Source organism: Arachis duranensis, chromosome 4 (genome assembly GCF_000817695.3).
Source record: "Arachis duranensis cultivar V14167 chromosome 4, aradu.V14167.gnm2.J7QH, whole genome shotgun sequence".
In the NCBI taxonomy this organism is placed as follows: Eukaryota; Viridiplantae; Streptophyta; class Magnoliopsida; order Fabales; family Fabaceae; genus Arachis; species Arachis duranensis.
In genome coordinates this window covers 111,930,879-111,947,778 of record NC_029775.3, presented here as the reverse complement: position 1 = coordinate 111,947,778, position 16,900 = coordinate 111,930,879, and the positions used below count along the sequence as shown (strand labels likewise).

The window sequence follows — 16,900 nt, the reverse complement described above, 5'->3', positions numbered from 1 at the left end:
TTATGAACATTATATGCAGAAGGAAATTAATGAGCAACCAGAATCTCTAACAACCACTATGAGGGGGAGGCTTATACTTAGAGGATCTAGCAAATCCAAGTCTGTTTTGCTGGGTGGACTAAAGGATCACCTCAAAACAATTAGGCGGAGTAGAAGGATACTTTTCATTGGTTGTGGTACAAGTTATAATGCTGCTTTGGCAGCAAGGCCTATCTTAGAAGAACTTACTGGTTAGTGCTGTATGATTTTAATTTTTAGTAAGTTTTACAGATAAAGATTATGCTCATTTTTGTGATGTTTCAAGCTTCATTGTGTACATTAAATTATAGGTATTCCTGTCACTATGGAGATTGCTAGTGATCTACTGGATCGGCAGGGCCCAATATACAGAGAAGATACAGCTGTTTTTGTTAGTCAGTCCGGTGAAACTCATGACACACTAGTTGCACTGCAATATGCTTTAGACAATGGTGCATTATGTGTTGGAATAACAAACACTGTGGGTAGTGCAATTGCAAGGAATACTCATTGCGGTGTTCATATAAATGCTGGTGCTGAGATAGGTGTAGCAAGTACCAAGGTATATGTTGCATTTGAAGGATGATGTTTTCTCATTTCATCTTATATATTTGTTGGTTTAATCAATGGTTTGCTTACACATTTTACCACTGTAGGCATACACAAGTCAAATAGTGGTGATGGCCATGTTAGCTCTTGCAATAGGAGGTGATACACTCTCCAATCAAGCTAGAAGAGAAGCCATAATAGATGGTCTATTTGACTTGCCAAGTGAGTTTCTCTTGGCTGAGCATTTTACAGCAATTTGGGTACATTAGTGTGGTGTATAGTTCATGGCTTCCTGCATCAAGAGATCCAGTAGAGACTCTAGTTTATGAGGATGAGATTGATGGATCATGTTTCTTTTTCTTCATAAGACTAAAAGACTGAATGCATATAGCATACCATTTATTTATAAGGTTTAGAAATCATATTGACGAGATAATTCTGGGAAAGTAGTGATAAGCTTGAACAATTTTTTATGAGGAATTCATCAAATAAGGTATCAAATTCCACATAAATTTTACCCCAACAAGTGTAGAAGCAAATCTAACTCACATTTGGGATTGCAGATAAAGTCAGAGAGGTGCTGAAGCTTGATCAGGAAATGAAAGATCTCGCAAAGCTATTGAGTGCTGAGCAGTCACTTCTTGTCTTTGGGAGAGGATACAATTACGCAACTGCTCTGGAGGGAGCTTTGAAAGTAAAGGAAGTGGCACTTATGCACAGTGAGGGGATACTTGCTGGTGAAATGAAGCATGGTCCTTTAGCATTAGTGGATGAAACTCTCCCAATTGTTGTTATAGCCACGCGCGATGCTTGCTTCAGGTTGGTAGTGCTGAGCAGCTTCAAGAACTGCAATTAGGAATTTGATATTGACATCTTATTTTATCTTTGACAGCAAGCAGCAGTCTGTTATTCAGCAACTTATTGCCCGCAGAGGCCGCCTGGTAGTTATGTGTTCAAAAGGGGATGCTTCTTCTGTAAGCCCTAGTGAAACTGTTAGGGTAATTGAAGTTCCACAAGTTGAGGACTGTCTTCAACCTGTTATTAATGTAGTTCCCTTACAGGTATGTTTGTTGACATGTTTTTATTTTATTTTTTTGTTACTGCTTTTATTTTAGCTTATAGCAAATGTTTCAAATGTCAACAATTAAAAGATTCAAGCTTTGCAGTACTTTTTCCTGGTTTCCTTTTAAAAGATTTATGTCTTATGTATTTAAAAGATTACTTGGTTTTGATGCAGTTACTGGCATATCATCTCACTGTACTGAGGGGATTCAATGTTGACCAGCCACGTAATCTTGCCAAGAGTGTCACTACACAGTAGACTCATGGATTCCACTTCCTTCCTTGGATTCTGACAAAAATTGAAATAGAGGCCCTCTTTATTGTTCTTTTGTGTGATGATTTCTGATGATGAATAGACCTTTTTTGAGTTTGACATTTTTTGAGGGTACTATACATACTAAAGCATTGTAAATTACTGATAGATGTAGGCGGATTGTTCCATCAATAGAGCCAGCTTTTCATGAGGACGAGAGCAGAACATGAACCATTTACTCTGAGGTATTTGAAGAATTTATTCAGTATGGTTATTATAACTTTGATGTACTATTATATACCAAAATCTGGGAATGGAAACCTTCTCTGTTGCATAGGCTTGGTTATGTAGAAAAGAAAATATCGGGTTCTGTAGTCAGAGGTGTTTACACGTTTGTTCTAGCATCTTTCTTTCTATCTATCTATTTTTATTATATAAAAATTGATACAAATTTATTAATTATTATAAAATGAGCTTATGACATATTGGTTTATTTATGTGATTGTACTATGTCAGCAATTTTACATATATGACAATTTTATAATATTGTAAAATAAAATAATAAATTTCAACATAATAATGATACAAAAATGATTAAATTTAGTGCATATCATTACCCAATTGAACTAAAAAATAATGGTTAAATATGATTATTATTTATATTAAAACTATAATAATATTTTTTAATTATAAATATTTAAAGTGTATAATAACACATCAACATTTGTTTACTATGTATATATTTCAATGTATCATGATTAATAAAGTATATTCATAATGTTATACACTTCATTTTTTGTATTCTTATTCTCAATTTTTTTTCTATTTTTTTTAAATTATCTCCAAATACACTAAAGAAAAACTTTAAAATTACACTATAGAGCATCATCTATTCTAAAATAACAACAAACAAATATAATGTTTTTCAAAGTCTGAATAATTTGTTTATGAAAAATGTTCGCACCAATAAATAAAAAAAACTATCTTCTTTGTTACGGCCCGGCCCAAAATCAGCGCGGGTCGACCCGACCCAAGCAATACCCGACCCGGACACGCGCCCTCCAACCGACCCGGACACGCGTCCTGTACGGCTCGCACACGGCCGCTGGACAGCGTCCTTGGGAATATGGGCCTGTCCCATGAGGGGCCCACTACTGACATATATATAAGGGGAAGATTGGCTCTTCCCCCAAGATACGTCACATCTTTTCAACCCTTTATTCTGCTCGCCTGCACATTGCTGACTTGAGCGTAGGAGTGTCTTTGCAGGTGGCACCCCCTCTTCATCATTTCTCCACAACAAGTGATCGGCTACTCGACTACCCGTGAGCAGCGCGACCCAAGCCAAGGCGTCCTCCCCCTACATCTATCCACCCGACCTGTTCGGAAACCGACCAACGAACATTGGCGCCGTCTGTGGGGATCCTGCCTAAATGGAAGTCGTGCTGGGCCCCGGTGACCAAGCTCGAGCAGCCGGAGCGGAGGGGGCGGCCTCCGTCGCTTCACTGAGGGGGCGGCGGAGGTCCCCCCAACAGCGCACGAGGACACGACCCTTCGGGGGAACGGGTGGCGATAGCGCCATAATAATGCAGGAGCTACGCCACAGAGTCCAGAACTTAGAGCGACAGCTAGCCGACCGGGAGCGGGATGGACGGTCTACCGATCCCAGCTTTACCCCATCTCCCGGGAGTGAGGAGGAAGACTCTCACCGAAGCCGCCAGCGACGTACATCCGCTTCCCGGACGGAAGCGGAGAGCACGCGGGAGGAGTCGCCCGTAATAAGAAGGCGGAACGACAGGATCATATACTCCCGAGGCAGAATTACTCCCGTGGCAGGCAAACCCGTCGAGCGGCAAGAGGTCGCGAAGACGGGGAAGGGAGATCCGAGAGAACACGACAACCTGTGATAATGGGTGTCACGCCGTTCCACCGATCTATCCTCGAGGTCCGGTTGCCGAAACACTTCGACAAACCAACGGACATGAGGTATGACGGAACTCAAGATCCCCTAGAACATCTCACGGCCTTTGAGGCTAGGATGAACCTAGAGGAAGTAGGCGACGAAGTAAGGTGCCGCGCCTTCCCGGTAACCTTAGCAGGACCAGCGATCAAATGGTTTAATGGCCTCCCTCAAGGTTCCATCCACAATTTCTCAGATATCAGCCGCGCCTTCCTGGCCCAATTCACAACGCGAATAGCAAAGGCCAAGCATCCTATCAACCTTCTCGGGGTAACCCAGAGACAGGGTGAGCCGACCAGGAGGTACTTATATCGGTTCAACGACGAATGCTTGGAAATCGACGGCTTAACCGACTCGGTGGCCAGTCTCTGCCTGACGAACGACCTCCTCAACGAGAACTTCCGAAAACACCTTACCACGAAGCCGGTTTGGACAATGCATGAAATCCAAACGGCGGCAAAGGAGTACATAAACGACGAGGAGGTCAGCCGAGTCGTGGCTGCCAATAAGCGGCAGCCCGGTTACGGCCAGGCTCGGCAGTCCGGTGGAGACGGTGAGAGAGTAAAAGAAAAGGCTAGGGAGGAGGCATCAAACAAAGCACCTAGGCCGTTCCCTCGAGTCGGGAAGTTTACTAACTACACTCCACTCACCCTCCCCATCGTGGAAGTCTATCAACAAATAGCTGAGAAGGGAATTCTTCCGAAGCCCCGACCACTTAAGGACCGCACGGGTGGAAACAAGAATCTTTATTGTGATTACCATAAGGGATATGGCCATCAAACACAGGACTGTTTCGACCTGAAGGATGCATTAGAACAGGCGATAAGGGAAGGAAAGCTAGCAGCGTTCTCCCATCTCATCAGGGAGCCGAGAAGGCGTTATCGCGATCAGGACGAGGAAGGCAAGATACGCTCGGCCAAGCGGCGACAGGAGCCCGAAGACAGAGACCATGGCCTCACTGTGATAAACGTGGTAACGGCAAAAAACACTGCACCAAAGTCCCGGTCGGCACACAAGAAAGACACCAAGGTTCTCGCGATCTCATCTCCACCGGTGCAGAGTACCAAAAAACCTCCATCCATTTCTTTCGGCCCAGAAGACCAATGGTTCAGCGACGTCCCGGAAAACCCTCCCATGGTCATAACGGCCAGAGTGGGAACCGGCCTCGTCAAACGGATCCTCGTCGACACTGGAGCTGATTCGAACATCATGTTCCGCAACGTGTTCGACGCACTGGGGCTGAAGGATGCCGACCTGATGACTCACCAGCACGGGGTTATCGGGTTAGGCGACCACTTCATCAAACCAGATGGAGTCATTTTCCTACCGATCTCGGTGGGACAGGTGCAAGGCCGCAGATCGGCGATGGCCGAGTTCGTAATCCTCCGAGACTCTACAGCCTACAACATCATCTTGGGAAGAAAAATAATCAATGATTTTGAAGCCATAATCAACACCAAGCTGCTAGTTATGAAGTTTGTCACCGATGATGGATCCATAGGGACCGTAAGAGGAGACCTCGAGACGGCGGTCGCTTGTGACAACGCCAGCCTTTCCCTCAGAAAGAAGTCCAAGGAAGCATCTGGCGTATTCCTAGCCGACCTTGATGCCAGAGTAGAGGACAAGCCGAGACCGGAACCAGAAGGGGACCTGGAGAAATTTAGCATCGGCGACGAAGGGGAAAAGTTCACATTCGTTAACAAGAACCTCCCACATGAGCTGAAGGAGCCTTTGATTGAAATGATAAGGGCCAACAGGGACCTGTTCGCATGGACACCAGCCGACATGCCGGGCATAGATCCACAAATCATCTCACATCACCTAGCCGTCAAGCCGGAAGCACGCCCAGTGGCTCAACGGAGGAGAAAGATGTCGGCGGAGAGAGCAGAAGAGGTAGCCAAGCAAACGGCTGGCCTCCTAGAAGCAGGCTTCATACGGGAAGTGGACTACTCGACGTGGCTCTCAAATGTGGTATTGGTGAAAAAACACAATGGCAGGTGGAGAATGTGCGTGGACTACTCTGACCTTAACAAAGCATGCCCCAAAGATTGCTTCCCCCTCCCCAACATAGATGCACTCGTCGACGCCGCGGCGGGGTACCGGTATCTGAGTTTCATGGACGCTTACTCTGGTTACAATCAGATACCGATGCACCGACCAGACGAAGACAAAACGGCGTTCATAACGTCAGGAGGAACTTTCTGCTATAAGGTAATGCCTTTTGGCTTGAAAAATGCGGGGGCGACATATCAAAGGCTGATGAACAGGATATTCCACGACCTCATAGGGAAAACGGTTGAAGTTTACGTGGACGACATCCTGGCAAAAACAACACGACCTGACGACCTCCTAAACGACCTGGCAAGTGTATTTGCGTCCCTCCGTCAACATGGTATGAGGCTGAACCCCCTCAAGTGCGCCTTCGCCATGGAAGCCGGCAAGTTCCTGGGATTTATGATAACTCAGAGAGGGGTAGAAGCTAACCCGGAGAAATGCCAGGCAATACTTCAGATGAAGAGCCCGGGCTGTATTAAGGACATCCAGAGGTTGGCAGGGCGATTGACATCACTTTCCCGGTTTCTCGGAGCCTCGGCGACAAAGGCCCTGCCATTTTTCAACCTCATGAAGAAAGGGATGGCGTTTGAGTGGACACCCGCGTGCGAAGAAGCCTTTCAACACTTCAAGGAAATCCTGGCGGCACCTCCCGTTCTCGGGAAGCCAAGGGACGGGGAACCACTATACCTATACCTCGCTATAACAAGCGAAGCCCTGGCCGCAATACTAGTACGGGAGGACGGGAAAACCCAACAGCCAGTCTACTTCATAAGCAGGGCCCTGCAAGGAGCAGAATTAAGATATAGCAAGTTGGAAAAGCTAGCCTTAGCACTCCTAACTTCCTCGAGAAGGTTAAAACAGCACTTCCAGAGTCACCAAGTGGTCGTCAGAACGGACCAAGGGATCCGGCAAATTCTCCAAAAACCCGACCTGGCGGGAAGAATGATGACTTGGTCCATCGAACTCTCTCAATATGACATACGGTACGAGCCCCGGCAAGCCATCAAGGCGCAAGCTATGGCGGATTTTTTAGTAGAAGTGACGGGGGACGCAAGCGAGGAAGTGGGTACACGGTGGAAGCTCCATGTGGACGGAGCCTCCAACCAGACCTTCGGAGGTGCCGGGATCATCCTGGAAAGCCCGAATGGGGTCGTATACGAGCAGTCGGTTAGATTCGAGTTCCCCATCTCGAACAACCAAGCAGAATACGAAGCCCTCATAGGAGGCTTGACCCTAGCAACAGAGGTCGGCGCAAGAAGGCTGGAAGTATACAGCGATTCCCAAGTCGTCACGTCCCAAGTAAACGGCAGCTACCAAGCCAAGGACCCCTTGTTGCAGAAGTACTTGGAAAAGGTCAAAAGCTTGAGCCAAAAGTTCGAAGAGGTCACGGTCCAGCATGTACCCAGAGAAAGGAACACACGAGCAGACCTCCTATCAAAATTAGCCAGCACGAAGCCAGGGGAGGGAAACCGGTCTCTCATCCAAGGCATGACAAGGGAACCAGCAATTGCACTACACATAACAACCCTAAGTTCTTCATGGCTAGACCCCATCACCAACTACCTAGAACATGACCAAGTCCCTGGTGATGAAAAGGATGCAGTGAAATTAAGGAGAGAAGCGGCCAAATACGCCGTCATCCAAGGACAGCTGTTCAGGAAAGGGCTTAGCCAACCCCTACTGAAGTGCCTACACCCCGACCAGACGGACTATGTCCTCAGGGAAGTCCACGAGGGCTGCTATGGGCACCACATCGGAGGCAAAGCCCTAGCAAGGAAGTTAATCCGAGCTGGGTACTACTAGCCGTCGATGATGGCAGACTCCAAAGAGTTTGTCAAAAAGTGCATAAAGTGCCAACAGAATGCCAACTTTGCCAAGGCACCGGCCTCCGAGTTAAGCTTGCTGACGACCTCCCGGCCGTTTGCTCAGTGGGGAGTCGACCTCTTAGGGCCCTTCCCGGTCGGCCCTGGGCAGGTCAAATATCTCATAGTGGCAATTGATTACTATACCAAATGGATAGAAGCCGAACCACTGGCTAGCATATCCTCAGCCAATTGCAGAAAATTCATGTGGAGGCAGGTGATAACACGATTCGGGATACCAGAAGTCGTCATCTCGGACAACGGCACACAATTTACTGACAAGAAGTTCACAGAATTTCTCAACGGCCTGTGTATAAGGCAAAGGTTCTCTTCGGTAGAACACCCTCAGACGAACGAACAAGTGGAGTCCGCCAACAAGGTTATCCTTTCAGGGCTAAAAAAGAGGTTGGACAATAAGAAGGGTGCTTGGGCCGACGAGCTAGCATCGGTCCTCTGGTCTTACCGAACAACCGAGCAATCCTCCACCAAGGAAACTCCCTTCCGACTAACGTACGGGGTGGATGCAGTAATACCCGTAGAGATCGGTGAACCGAGTCCGCGATTGCTTTTGAAAGGACTAGAGGAAACTGTAGAAAAGGACCTGATAGATGAAGCCCGGGAAATGGCCCATTTGACGGAAACAGCGCTAAAACAAAGAATAGCTCTGCGCTACAACACCAAAGTGCTCAAGAGGGACTTTCAGCCTGACGACCTCGTCCTGAGACGGAATGATACCGGCCTGCCGACCCCCGGAGAGGGCAAGCTAGCGGCAAACTGGGAAGGTCCCTACAGAGTCAAAAAGGTGATGGGAAAAGGAGCCTTTAAGTTAGAAAGGCTCGATGGCAAGGAGGTCCCGAGGACATGGAACGCGGACAACCTTAGAAGATTCTACTCCTAGAAGCCGGAACGACATGCCGGCTAATCTAGCTAAGTAGTCAATTTGTCATTTATAGTAACTTTCAAGTCCTTTATGTGGTTACCGAATAAGATATACTTGTGCAAATTCTCCACCATATTTTATCTCCGTTTTTCAGATAAACCATCCCGTCGTGACTAACAACGACGTGCGACCCGGGACTGATCACCCCGGGAGGTCGTCAACCACCGTTGTCACAAATAACTACACGAAAGGCCACGGGCCGCCGGTCTAAACGATTTCAAACAAAAAACGGTTAATAGGAACAATAACACGATCAGGCGAATAAACGACAAATATAAACCAAAACGGTTAGAAACGATAGCGCACTCAGACAAATAAAAGGTTTATTGCGACAACACGAGCAAGCGACCAAAAAAGGTCATTGTTCACAAGCCAAAAGTAAAACGACTAACATCAAATAGTTCACAAAGCCAAAAACGGCAAAGACTAAAATAGTTTACAAGTCAAAACAAAACGGCTAAACAGGAACTATAAACAGAAGGATCATTTCATGGAGGCATCGACAACCTTGCCGTCATGGATAACCTTGCGGACACCAATCGCCGACGTGTCGAACTCAGGGGCAATAATTTTAACTTGAGCTTTAAGGGCTTCCTCGGTAGCCAGGATCGCACCCCTGCCCTGTTTGACGACGTCCTTGTACTTTGCCTTCCATGTCGACAGTTCGGCCTCCACGGCCCGCTTCTCTTCCTCAACTTCGGCCACACGCTTTTGCGCCGCGGCGACCTGACCTTCCAGAGCCATCTCACGCTCGACCAAACGTTCAATCGTCGCGTCCGACTCTTTCTGTTTCTTCTCGGCAGCTGTTAACTTTTGTTCGGCGGCGGTCGCTTTCTGCTCAGCGGTGGTGGTTTTCTTCTCGGCGGCATCCAACTTCTCCGAAGATTGAGTCAACTACTCCCGGAAAGTTTCCACTTCACTTTTTAATTCATTGTTGGCCTTCCCACTAGCCTCCAGCCTCCTGCGGAGGGACTCCATCCCGGACAGCTCAAACTCAGCCTTCCGGGCTATCACAGCACCATGCAGAAGTGTTCGGTACATCCACCTCGCTTGCCCGGCAAGGGAAGACTCGTGGAAGTACTCCTCGGTGCCAGGGATCAGTTGGGTATCTATAAAGTTGCTTGCATCGAAATTCCTCTCCATGACGGTGAGGACCCCCTCGGGACTAGAAGACGCCTTCCTTTTCCTTTTAGGGGTGGGGACGACCACCTCCACGTCATCGTCAGGGGCAGACGTCGAACCCCCTTGGCCTACCACTTCGCGAGGAGGAGAGGCATGAACCGCTTTCTCGACCTCGACCTGGGCAGCTTGGGTCGAGATCCCGGTTCCCCCGACCACGCCCTCCTGCCCTGAAGTAGTTTTGTCTTCCGGAGGAGCTGTAGACGTCTCAGCAGCAGATTGGTCATTATCCTCTTCATCATCACCGCCGCCAAGGAAAGTCTGAAACAAGTCGGGAAGACCCGTCACCGACGCAGACATATCCACTGCAGGAAAACAAAGAAGGTCGGTTAATCGTCACACAATATCAACAAAAGGGAAAAAGACAAAGGGGAAAGTGAAAAGCTTCTCACAGATATAATTACGGCCGGACTCCCGGTCACCCATGAGGAGATGGGGATTTACCGGGTTCTTCCCAAAAACTGCGTTTAGCACCTCGGCAATCTGCTTATCTACTGCCGACATGCTTCTATAGTTTACCTTAATAAAACTATTGGCCCCTGCCCCGAAACTCCAATAAGTCGGGATGAGCCGTACCCCCTCCAAAGACAACCAAAAGGGGTGACGACCTTTGGCCGGGCGGACCTTAAAATACTTGTCCTTAAACCCATGGTAAGAATCTTCAAACAAACCGAAAATCTTCCGACCTTGGGCAGACCGGAAGGACATGAACCCTTTCTTGTGTTTTCCCTCCTTGGAAGGGTTTGTGAGGGTGAAGAAAAAGAGGAAAACATCCACGGACACCGGCAGTTCGAGATATTCACAGACCATCTCGAAACAGCGGATCGAGGCCCAGCTGTTCGGATGTAACTGCGACGGTGACACGGAAATTCGGTTTAAGAGCGCCATTTGAAAGGCTGAGAACGGAATGCGAACTCCGACTTGAGTGAACATGGCTTTGTAGAACCAAATCCAGTCGGCGACCTGGCGGGGTTGGAAGTTGATTTCGTACAATCGCTCGTGAGGAGCCGGGACGAAAACGTCGTAATTAGCCTCCTTGTCGGTCCAGCCGCACAAATACCCGGCTTGTCGGAACTCGGTGAGCTCCTCCTCGCCCATTTGATTGGGTGAATCCCTTATATCAGAGACGACCCAAGCATATTGGTCGTACGCCGCAGGGTTAACGGATGCCCGGGAGATCGTGCGAGCCATACCTACATGGGGGTACCATCCAGTTAGTCTAAGAGATCGGTTGCTCAGGCCGAACACAAAATCAACGCGGGTCGACCCGACCCAAGCAATACCCGACCCGGACACGCGCCCTCCAACCGACCCGGACACGCGTCCTGTACGGCTCACACACGGCCGCTGGACAGCGTCCTTGGGAATATGGGCCTGTCCCATGAGGGGCCCACTACTGACATATATATAAGGGGAAGATTGGCTCTTCCCCCAAGGTACGTCACATCTTTTCAACCCTTTATTCTGCTCGCCTGCACATTGCTGACTTGAGCGTCGGAGTGTCTTTGCAGGTGGCACCCCCTCTTCATCTATATTTTATATTTTTGTTTTTGAATAATTATATTAAATTATATACAAATTTAAATTTTTTTTACAAATGAATCTTTAAGTTTAAGATTAATCTATATATTATCTAATTAATTCTTAAATAATATAATATTTTTAAATTTATACTAATATAATTAATATAGCTCTCCGTACAATGTACAAATGTTAGTCTAGTTTATATAACTGTCGGGACACAAAGGCCCTAACTCAATTAGTCTTGATTTGTTGTGCTAAAACGTAACTTAATTTTATAAATAAGTTACAATGCACCCTGGAACAACTTTTTTATTTGAGGGATAAATTACTAAATTTCAAAGTTTGTTACATGTTGCTGTCACTACTTACTAACTTTAGTAAGATCTAAATATAAAAGAGGTTGCAAATTTGTTGCAACAGATAAGTTACTTGCAAGTTGCAACATGTTTCAGCAATTTTTTAAAATTTATGGACCGTGTGAAACTGTCAATATAAAAATCCTTTGTCGTCATCAAGTAAAAGAAGCAATTTCCGTTATCATAATATCTTGTTATAGTGTTGAGGACATGCCCAAACATATTGCAGAAACCAAGAATGACCACCAACAATGTATACACAAATATTTACAGAAAATATGATTTATTCATAATTAGCAAATTAGGCTAATTCGAAATATCCCACTTTAAAATTTCTTCACTTTTGGATTGGCAAATTGATTTGGCGCTCTAAAGTACTAACTTAAGCCGAAAGATTGCCACAAACACAAACAGTAATCGCCATAATTATTGAAGGAACAAGGGATTAAAAATTGGAGTCACCTTAATTCCCAAGACTCATCACCAACGTATTAATTTCATAATTTGCTTATTACTATTAATATGGCCAAGTCCATTAGTCTAACATAACACAGCTGAGAAACACTTGCAACTTAACAAGACAAAAAAGATAAGATAGTAAACGGGTAAAATCTTTGGTATTAACTGTTTGATAATATTATTAGCAAAATCATCAACCTGAACCAACATGCCAGTCTGTCACAAGATTTTGCCATAAAAACTTCTATGCAATGATGCAAGGATCCAATGTTTTTTTCATCACCAAAATTGTCATCATTCGACCCTTGCTGGAGACAGGTAACTGATTCGACCAAAAACTTAAAAAAAGGAAAAGACTTTCACTGTACATAAGAAAAAGAACAAGATCCAACACAGGGATAGAGCAAGTTCTTGAAAAAGATAACAGCAACATTCTTTTTATCTTCTACCAAACTGACCACAGCGATTGATCACTCTCACCAGCATCAGGCTGAACAAATTTTGAAACAGCAAATGAAATTAGGGCAACATATTCAGAATAACTAACAAATCTCACATAATAAAATTGCACAAACCATAAATCTAGAATTCTCAGAAGAAAAAAGATTCATACATTTCACATAACTAACAACCAGAATACAATTTTTCATTTTTAACCAGCTGAAAAAATTCAGCTAAAATGGGGAAGTAAAAGCCATAATTCTCACATACCCATGAAGCAGAAAACCATGAATCTCCTTCCCGGAACAAAAAAGGATCATAAATTTCACAAATCCAACAAGCACAGCATGTAAAACTCAGCTACAGGGAAAATATACCGTGACAAAAAATAACTCATAAATTTCACATGCCCAGAAACCAAAAACCATAAATCTCGCATACCCAGAAAGAAAAAACAAAAATTTCAACAGACCCATGACCCAACAAATTAAAAAAATCAATCATTTCCACGGTGGAGAAAGAAAAATCTAATTTTGAAATGATGGGGGCATTGCAAATTCCATAATTTCTCACCTGAGGTGTGCATTCAGGAGGAGCCTCAAAAATCGAAACTGCGAATTGCTTATCAGCAACACCAACATCAAAATGTATAACCCCAGAATTTGGAACATCAACACGAATCCCCTTAACGGGGAACCATAGGAAGAGTTCCTGCGCCGAAATACCGGATAATTTCCCGATCTGACCGTACTCTAAGGTACCCTTTATGCTTGAATCGTAGTGAACCTCGTTCTCGAACTTTGCGTTGCAAGGTTCTTCCATCATCACCTCGAATTCACCGCTTGAATCGTTCATTGAATATTTCGTGATCCCTTTTGGGAGAAGACCCACGGGAAGACCCTTCGATTTGAGAACCTCGTATATGGTCGTAGAATTCGAAGAAGAAGAAGATGATGATGATGAAGGAAGAAGAAGGAGGAAGAGGAGAATCAATGACTGAATCTGAATCATTGGTGATGAAAAGGAAGAAGAAGCAGCCATGGATTGATGGATGGATGGATGGTTTGTATTGGTTCTCTCTTGTGTGGTTTTATTGGTAATTTTCTCTTCTCCGAGTTTTTTTTTTTCTCCTTTTCTTTCTTTTTTTAATTTTGGGAACAGAAGAAGAATTGAAGAATGAATGGGATTATGGGAGAACCAAGATTTCTTTTGTTTGGTTTGTTTCATTCTCTTTCTTTTTATTTACCTACCTACTTGCCACGAGAAAATAAATATTTTAGATTTAACGGTATAATATTTTAGAGTGAAATTATTTTAAAAAATCATTTAGGATCCTCTTCTGTGGCGCCCAAGCCACAATTTTACCTTTACTTCCATGAAATTCTTTGGGATATGATGAATCAATGTTATTATGGTTGGCGCGAACAACCCAAAGAAAAGGCTTGTTAAGGAGATCAAGCGCGAGTGCTAGTTCTTTGAATTGATTTGATTCCAACACAACCAAACTACCAAACGAAACATACACGACGGATCGAGTTGGTTGTTGATCCAACCAATGTAGGCAAGTTGTGTCTTCTTGCCACAATGAAGAAGAAGCCTTGTTATTATCATAAGTTTCCATGAATGGACCAATTGGTAGGAACCTTGGTGAAATGGAGAATGCTGCAGGCTCAAGATCACAAATAGTGTTGCAAAGCCACCATTGAGCTACTTTGAGTGTTTCCATCTCTTTAATAATTTCAGTGAACCAGAGCTTGCTTACGCCGCGCCATGGGAATTGCGCCGTGTCTATCTTAGGCAACCCTGGGGAGAGCTCAATTTGTTGTTTTCTGGTGGGGTGTCCTGCAACCATTATGGAATCATTGAACTCCCAAAGTTTGTATCTGCTAGTTTAGTTTTTCATTTTAATTTCACCCATTTCTAAGTACTAGTATTAGTGAAATTAATAATGTCTGGTCAAATATTGTTGTTTCAGTGCATTCAATTAATTGAAAATTTTACAAACACAATCAATTTTCCAAGGCCAATGCCAAATTGGCTAATTTAATTTTTGTACAAAAAACATTGCTTGAATATTGGAATTGAAGCTTTGAAATCTCAACGTGATCAAAGTTGTGTAACAAAGTGTATATTTACATATGATATTTAATTTATTTTTAATATATATTTCATATTTTAACATATAGAATAAATATATATGATATTTAATTTATTTTTAATATATATTTCATATTTTAACATATATTCTATACAGATAATTAATTTAATAGCTAAATTTTAGTGCACATGTAGTATAACTGCATAATTATATATAAATTCCGTTTGAAGTTGCAATTAACTTTCACTATTACAAACTATTTAAGATATTTTGCAAACTTAGTGATTATCTAGTAGTATCTTCGATTAAAAAAAATAAAAATAAGAAAAAGAAACTTATATGTTACATCATATATTGGTTTAGATAAATAGACTACAGGTATCAATCAAGATTGAGGTGATTAGAATGGGTATAAAATATAAGTTTGGCACATGGCTGACATCTCTTATGGTTATGGTCCATTTTATTCCTCCCTGATAATAAATGAGTTGTAGCATTCCTCATTGAGTAATAAATTAATAATGAATTGGTTTACCAGGCGTGTAAGCTGCATAAACTTGGAAGAAAAGAAACCAACTATACAATCACAAAGAACAAAGCTGAAAGATAATAATAATAATAATAATAAAAGTAATGTTGAGCATAGTTAGGACCACTAAATACAGTAATGTATTGCCAGACAGCTAGAAATTAGTTAAGAATTTTGACATAGGAGGAGTATTTGTTAAAGGGAATCAAACAATAGTGATTACATTTATTTATCAAGAACATCAATAGAAATGCGAATTCAATATGCTAAAAGATTTGATAATGTTCTACCCATTTGGTATTTTTGAAATCATAAGAAAAGAATATATGCTACGGGAAATCAATATCAAAGGGATTAATGCTTCCTTGGAAGATTAACAACTTGAGAGGAAAACAAAATAATAATAATAAAAAACACCATGTAACTAGCTCGTTAGAACATAGTCTAATAAATTAAAAAGTAAAAAATCAGTGTAAAGTACAACAAGGGATGAAAAAATATAAGGAATAAATCCATTATGACGAGTAATTCTCCTCTCAACTGTACCATTCCAATATTTCAGGCCAAAATCTTCCTAACTTCTCATCATGATGATGATGACGACGACGACGACGACAACGATAAGCCTCTCACAATTTTAAACTACCAAGACTTGCAGATAACTTTCATTTTCATATCTTCTTTCAATGATTGTACTCTGAACACTCCACAAGCTCTAAGGTTCAATCACAAAAAGGGGCTGCAAGGGAACAAAAATAAATCAAAACAATGATGATGGACAAGTTAATCTGTTACTTTGAAAATTTTTTACATTCTCGGATCAATGTATCTGAATATAACTAGGATCTGGATATGGTGATAGAAGGATGTATCAAATTTTCACTGCGAGATTAAGGGGAACAAAAGAAGTATTTAGTTGAAGACCTAGAATGTACTTACCATGTCAACACTAACAGGCTTGCCATCTTCTGCAAGGATTTCGACTATAGTTCCTGATTGATCAGCCTGTATATACATACACAAGACACAAATTTGTAGTTCAAGATGGAAAGAAAATCTGAAGAACTGTGAAGTGAAGATAATGCTACAATTGATTTTTAAATTTGCATTCCATAGTTACTAACCAAGAAAATCAAGTTAGTTTACTGCATGCACTATGCAATTTTTTATTGCATAGTTCATTTGATGGAAATGTCAACCATAATGCTTCCTTAAATAATTCAACAAGTTTTTGCACTTTGCTTTGCTATAACCACCAGCATAAAAGAAGTATACCTATTTTATACATAAGAACTCATAAAACACTAGAAAAAACTCCACCTTAAGCAGGACAAAAATTATAGCTATTATCGGGATACTTTTTTTTTTTTTGGTTATGTTAGGACTTCGTTGTAATAAATTCTATATACATACGTGAAGAACCAGTAGCCTCACAAAAAGACAAAAAGCAAAACTAAAACACATACACAAACAGGAAAATGCAAGAGTCAGTTCAAAGTACTCTGAATCAAGCAATTACTAAAAGTCCTATAAAGCAAAGTTTATAGAAAAACTATTTGCATATTATGATACATGGATGAGTACCACAGGAGTGAGATTCAATAGGACATGAGGA

The 16,900-nt window shown here is 42.9% G+C and overlaps 6 protein-coding genes across 6 annotated transcripts in view; 3 read left to right on the top strand and 3 right to left on the bottom strand.

Annotated features, from left to right (window-relative positions):
* Window positions 1-2,375, top strand: part of LOC107485955 (glutamine--fructose-6-phosphate aminotransferase [isomerizing] 1) — a gene marked incomplete in the record, with an annotated part of 3,257 nt that extends 882 nt beyond the window's left edge. The window contains 6 exon segments of the mRNA XM_016106495.3: window positions 5-230; window positions 330-580; window positions 675-789; window positions 1,131-1,386; window positions 1,460-1,628; window positions 1,805-2,375. Of these exon segments, the coding sequence (XP_015961981.2) occupies window positions 5-230; window positions 330-580; window positions 675-789; window positions 1,131-1,386; window positions 1,460-1,628; window positions 1,805-1,888 (1,101 nt within the window).
* A 940-nt stretch (window positions 2,376-3,315) lies between these two features.
* LOC107485915 (uncharacterized) lies at window positions 3,316-3,789 on the top strand. The gene has a single exon (XM_016106448.1). It carries the CDS (start codon window positions 3,316-3,318, stop codon window positions 3,787-3,789), a length of 474 nt encoding a protein of 157 aa, XP_015961934.1.
* Window positions 3,790-3,791: 2 nt separating this feature from the next.
* LOC107485914 (uncharacterized) lies at window positions 3,792-7,700 on the top strand. Its single transcript, XM_016106446.1, has one exon. The coding sequence runs from the start codon at window positions 3,792-3,794 to the stop codon at window positions 7,698-7,700; it is 3,909 nt and encodes a 1,302-aa protein (XP_015961932.1).
* Window positions 7,701-12,348: 4,648 nt separating this feature from the next.
* Window positions 12,349-13,839, bottom strand: LOC107485958 (uncharacterized). Its single transcript, XM_016106499.3, has 2 exons — window positions 13,232-13,839; window positions 12,349-12,707 (listed from the first exon to the last, which is right to left on the bottom strand). The coding sequence occupies exons 1-2, from the start codon at window positions 13,697-13,699 to the stop codon at window positions 12,663-12,665; spliced, it is 513 nt and encodes a 170-aa protein (XP_015961985.1). The 5' UTR covers window positions 13,700-13,839; the 3' UTR covers window positions 12,349-12,662.
* A 128-nt stretch (window positions 13,840-13,967) lies between these two features.
* Window positions 13,968-14,510, bottom strand: LOC107485913 (UDP-glycosyltransferase 83A1-like). Its single transcript, XM_016106445.1, has one exon. It carries the CDS (start codon window positions 14,508-14,510, stop codon window positions 13,968-13,970), a length of 543 nt encoding a protein of 180 aa, XP_015961931.1.
* Window positions 14,511-15,710: 1,200 nt separating this feature from the next.
* LOC107485956 (biotin carboxyl carrier protein of acetyl-CoA carboxylase, chloroplastic) overlaps window positions 15,711-16,900 on the bottom strand; it is a 4,292-nt gene continuing 3,102 nt past the window's right edge. The window contains exons 6-7 of the mRNA XM_016106496.3: window positions 16,225-16,290; window positions 15,711-16,024 (exon numbers count right to left, since the gene is read on the bottom strand). Coding sequence (XP_015961982.1) covers window positions 16,001-16,024; window positions 16,225-16,290 — 90 coding nt within the window. The 3' untranslated portion in view covers window positions 15,711-16,000. The remainder of the gene's footprint in view (window positions 16,025-16,224; window positions 16,291-16,900) is intronic.

Excerpts from the sequence above, each read along its gene's own strand:
- LOC107485915 (XM_016106448.1), top strand. The coding sequence starts at position 3,316 with ATGGAAGTCGTGCTGGGCCCCGGTGACCAAGCTCGAGCAGCCGGAGCG.
- LOC107485914 (XM_016106446.1), top strand. The coding sequence starts at position 3,792 with ATGGGTGTCACGCCGTTCCACCGATCTATCCTCGAGGTCCGGTTGCCG.
- LOC107485958 (XM_016106499.3), bottom strand. The coding sequence starts at position 13,699 with ATGGCTGCTTCTTCTTCCTTTTCATCACCAATGATTCAGATTCAGTCA. Across the intron at positions 12,708-13,231 it reads CTCCTGAATGCACACCTCAG|CCTGATGCTGGTGAGAGTGA; the intron begins GTGAGAAATTAT and ends AAATTTGTTCAG.
- LOC107485913 (XM_016106445.1), bottom strand. The coding sequence starts at position 14,510 with ATGGTTGCAGGACACCCCACCAGAAAACAACAAATTGAGCTCTCCCCA.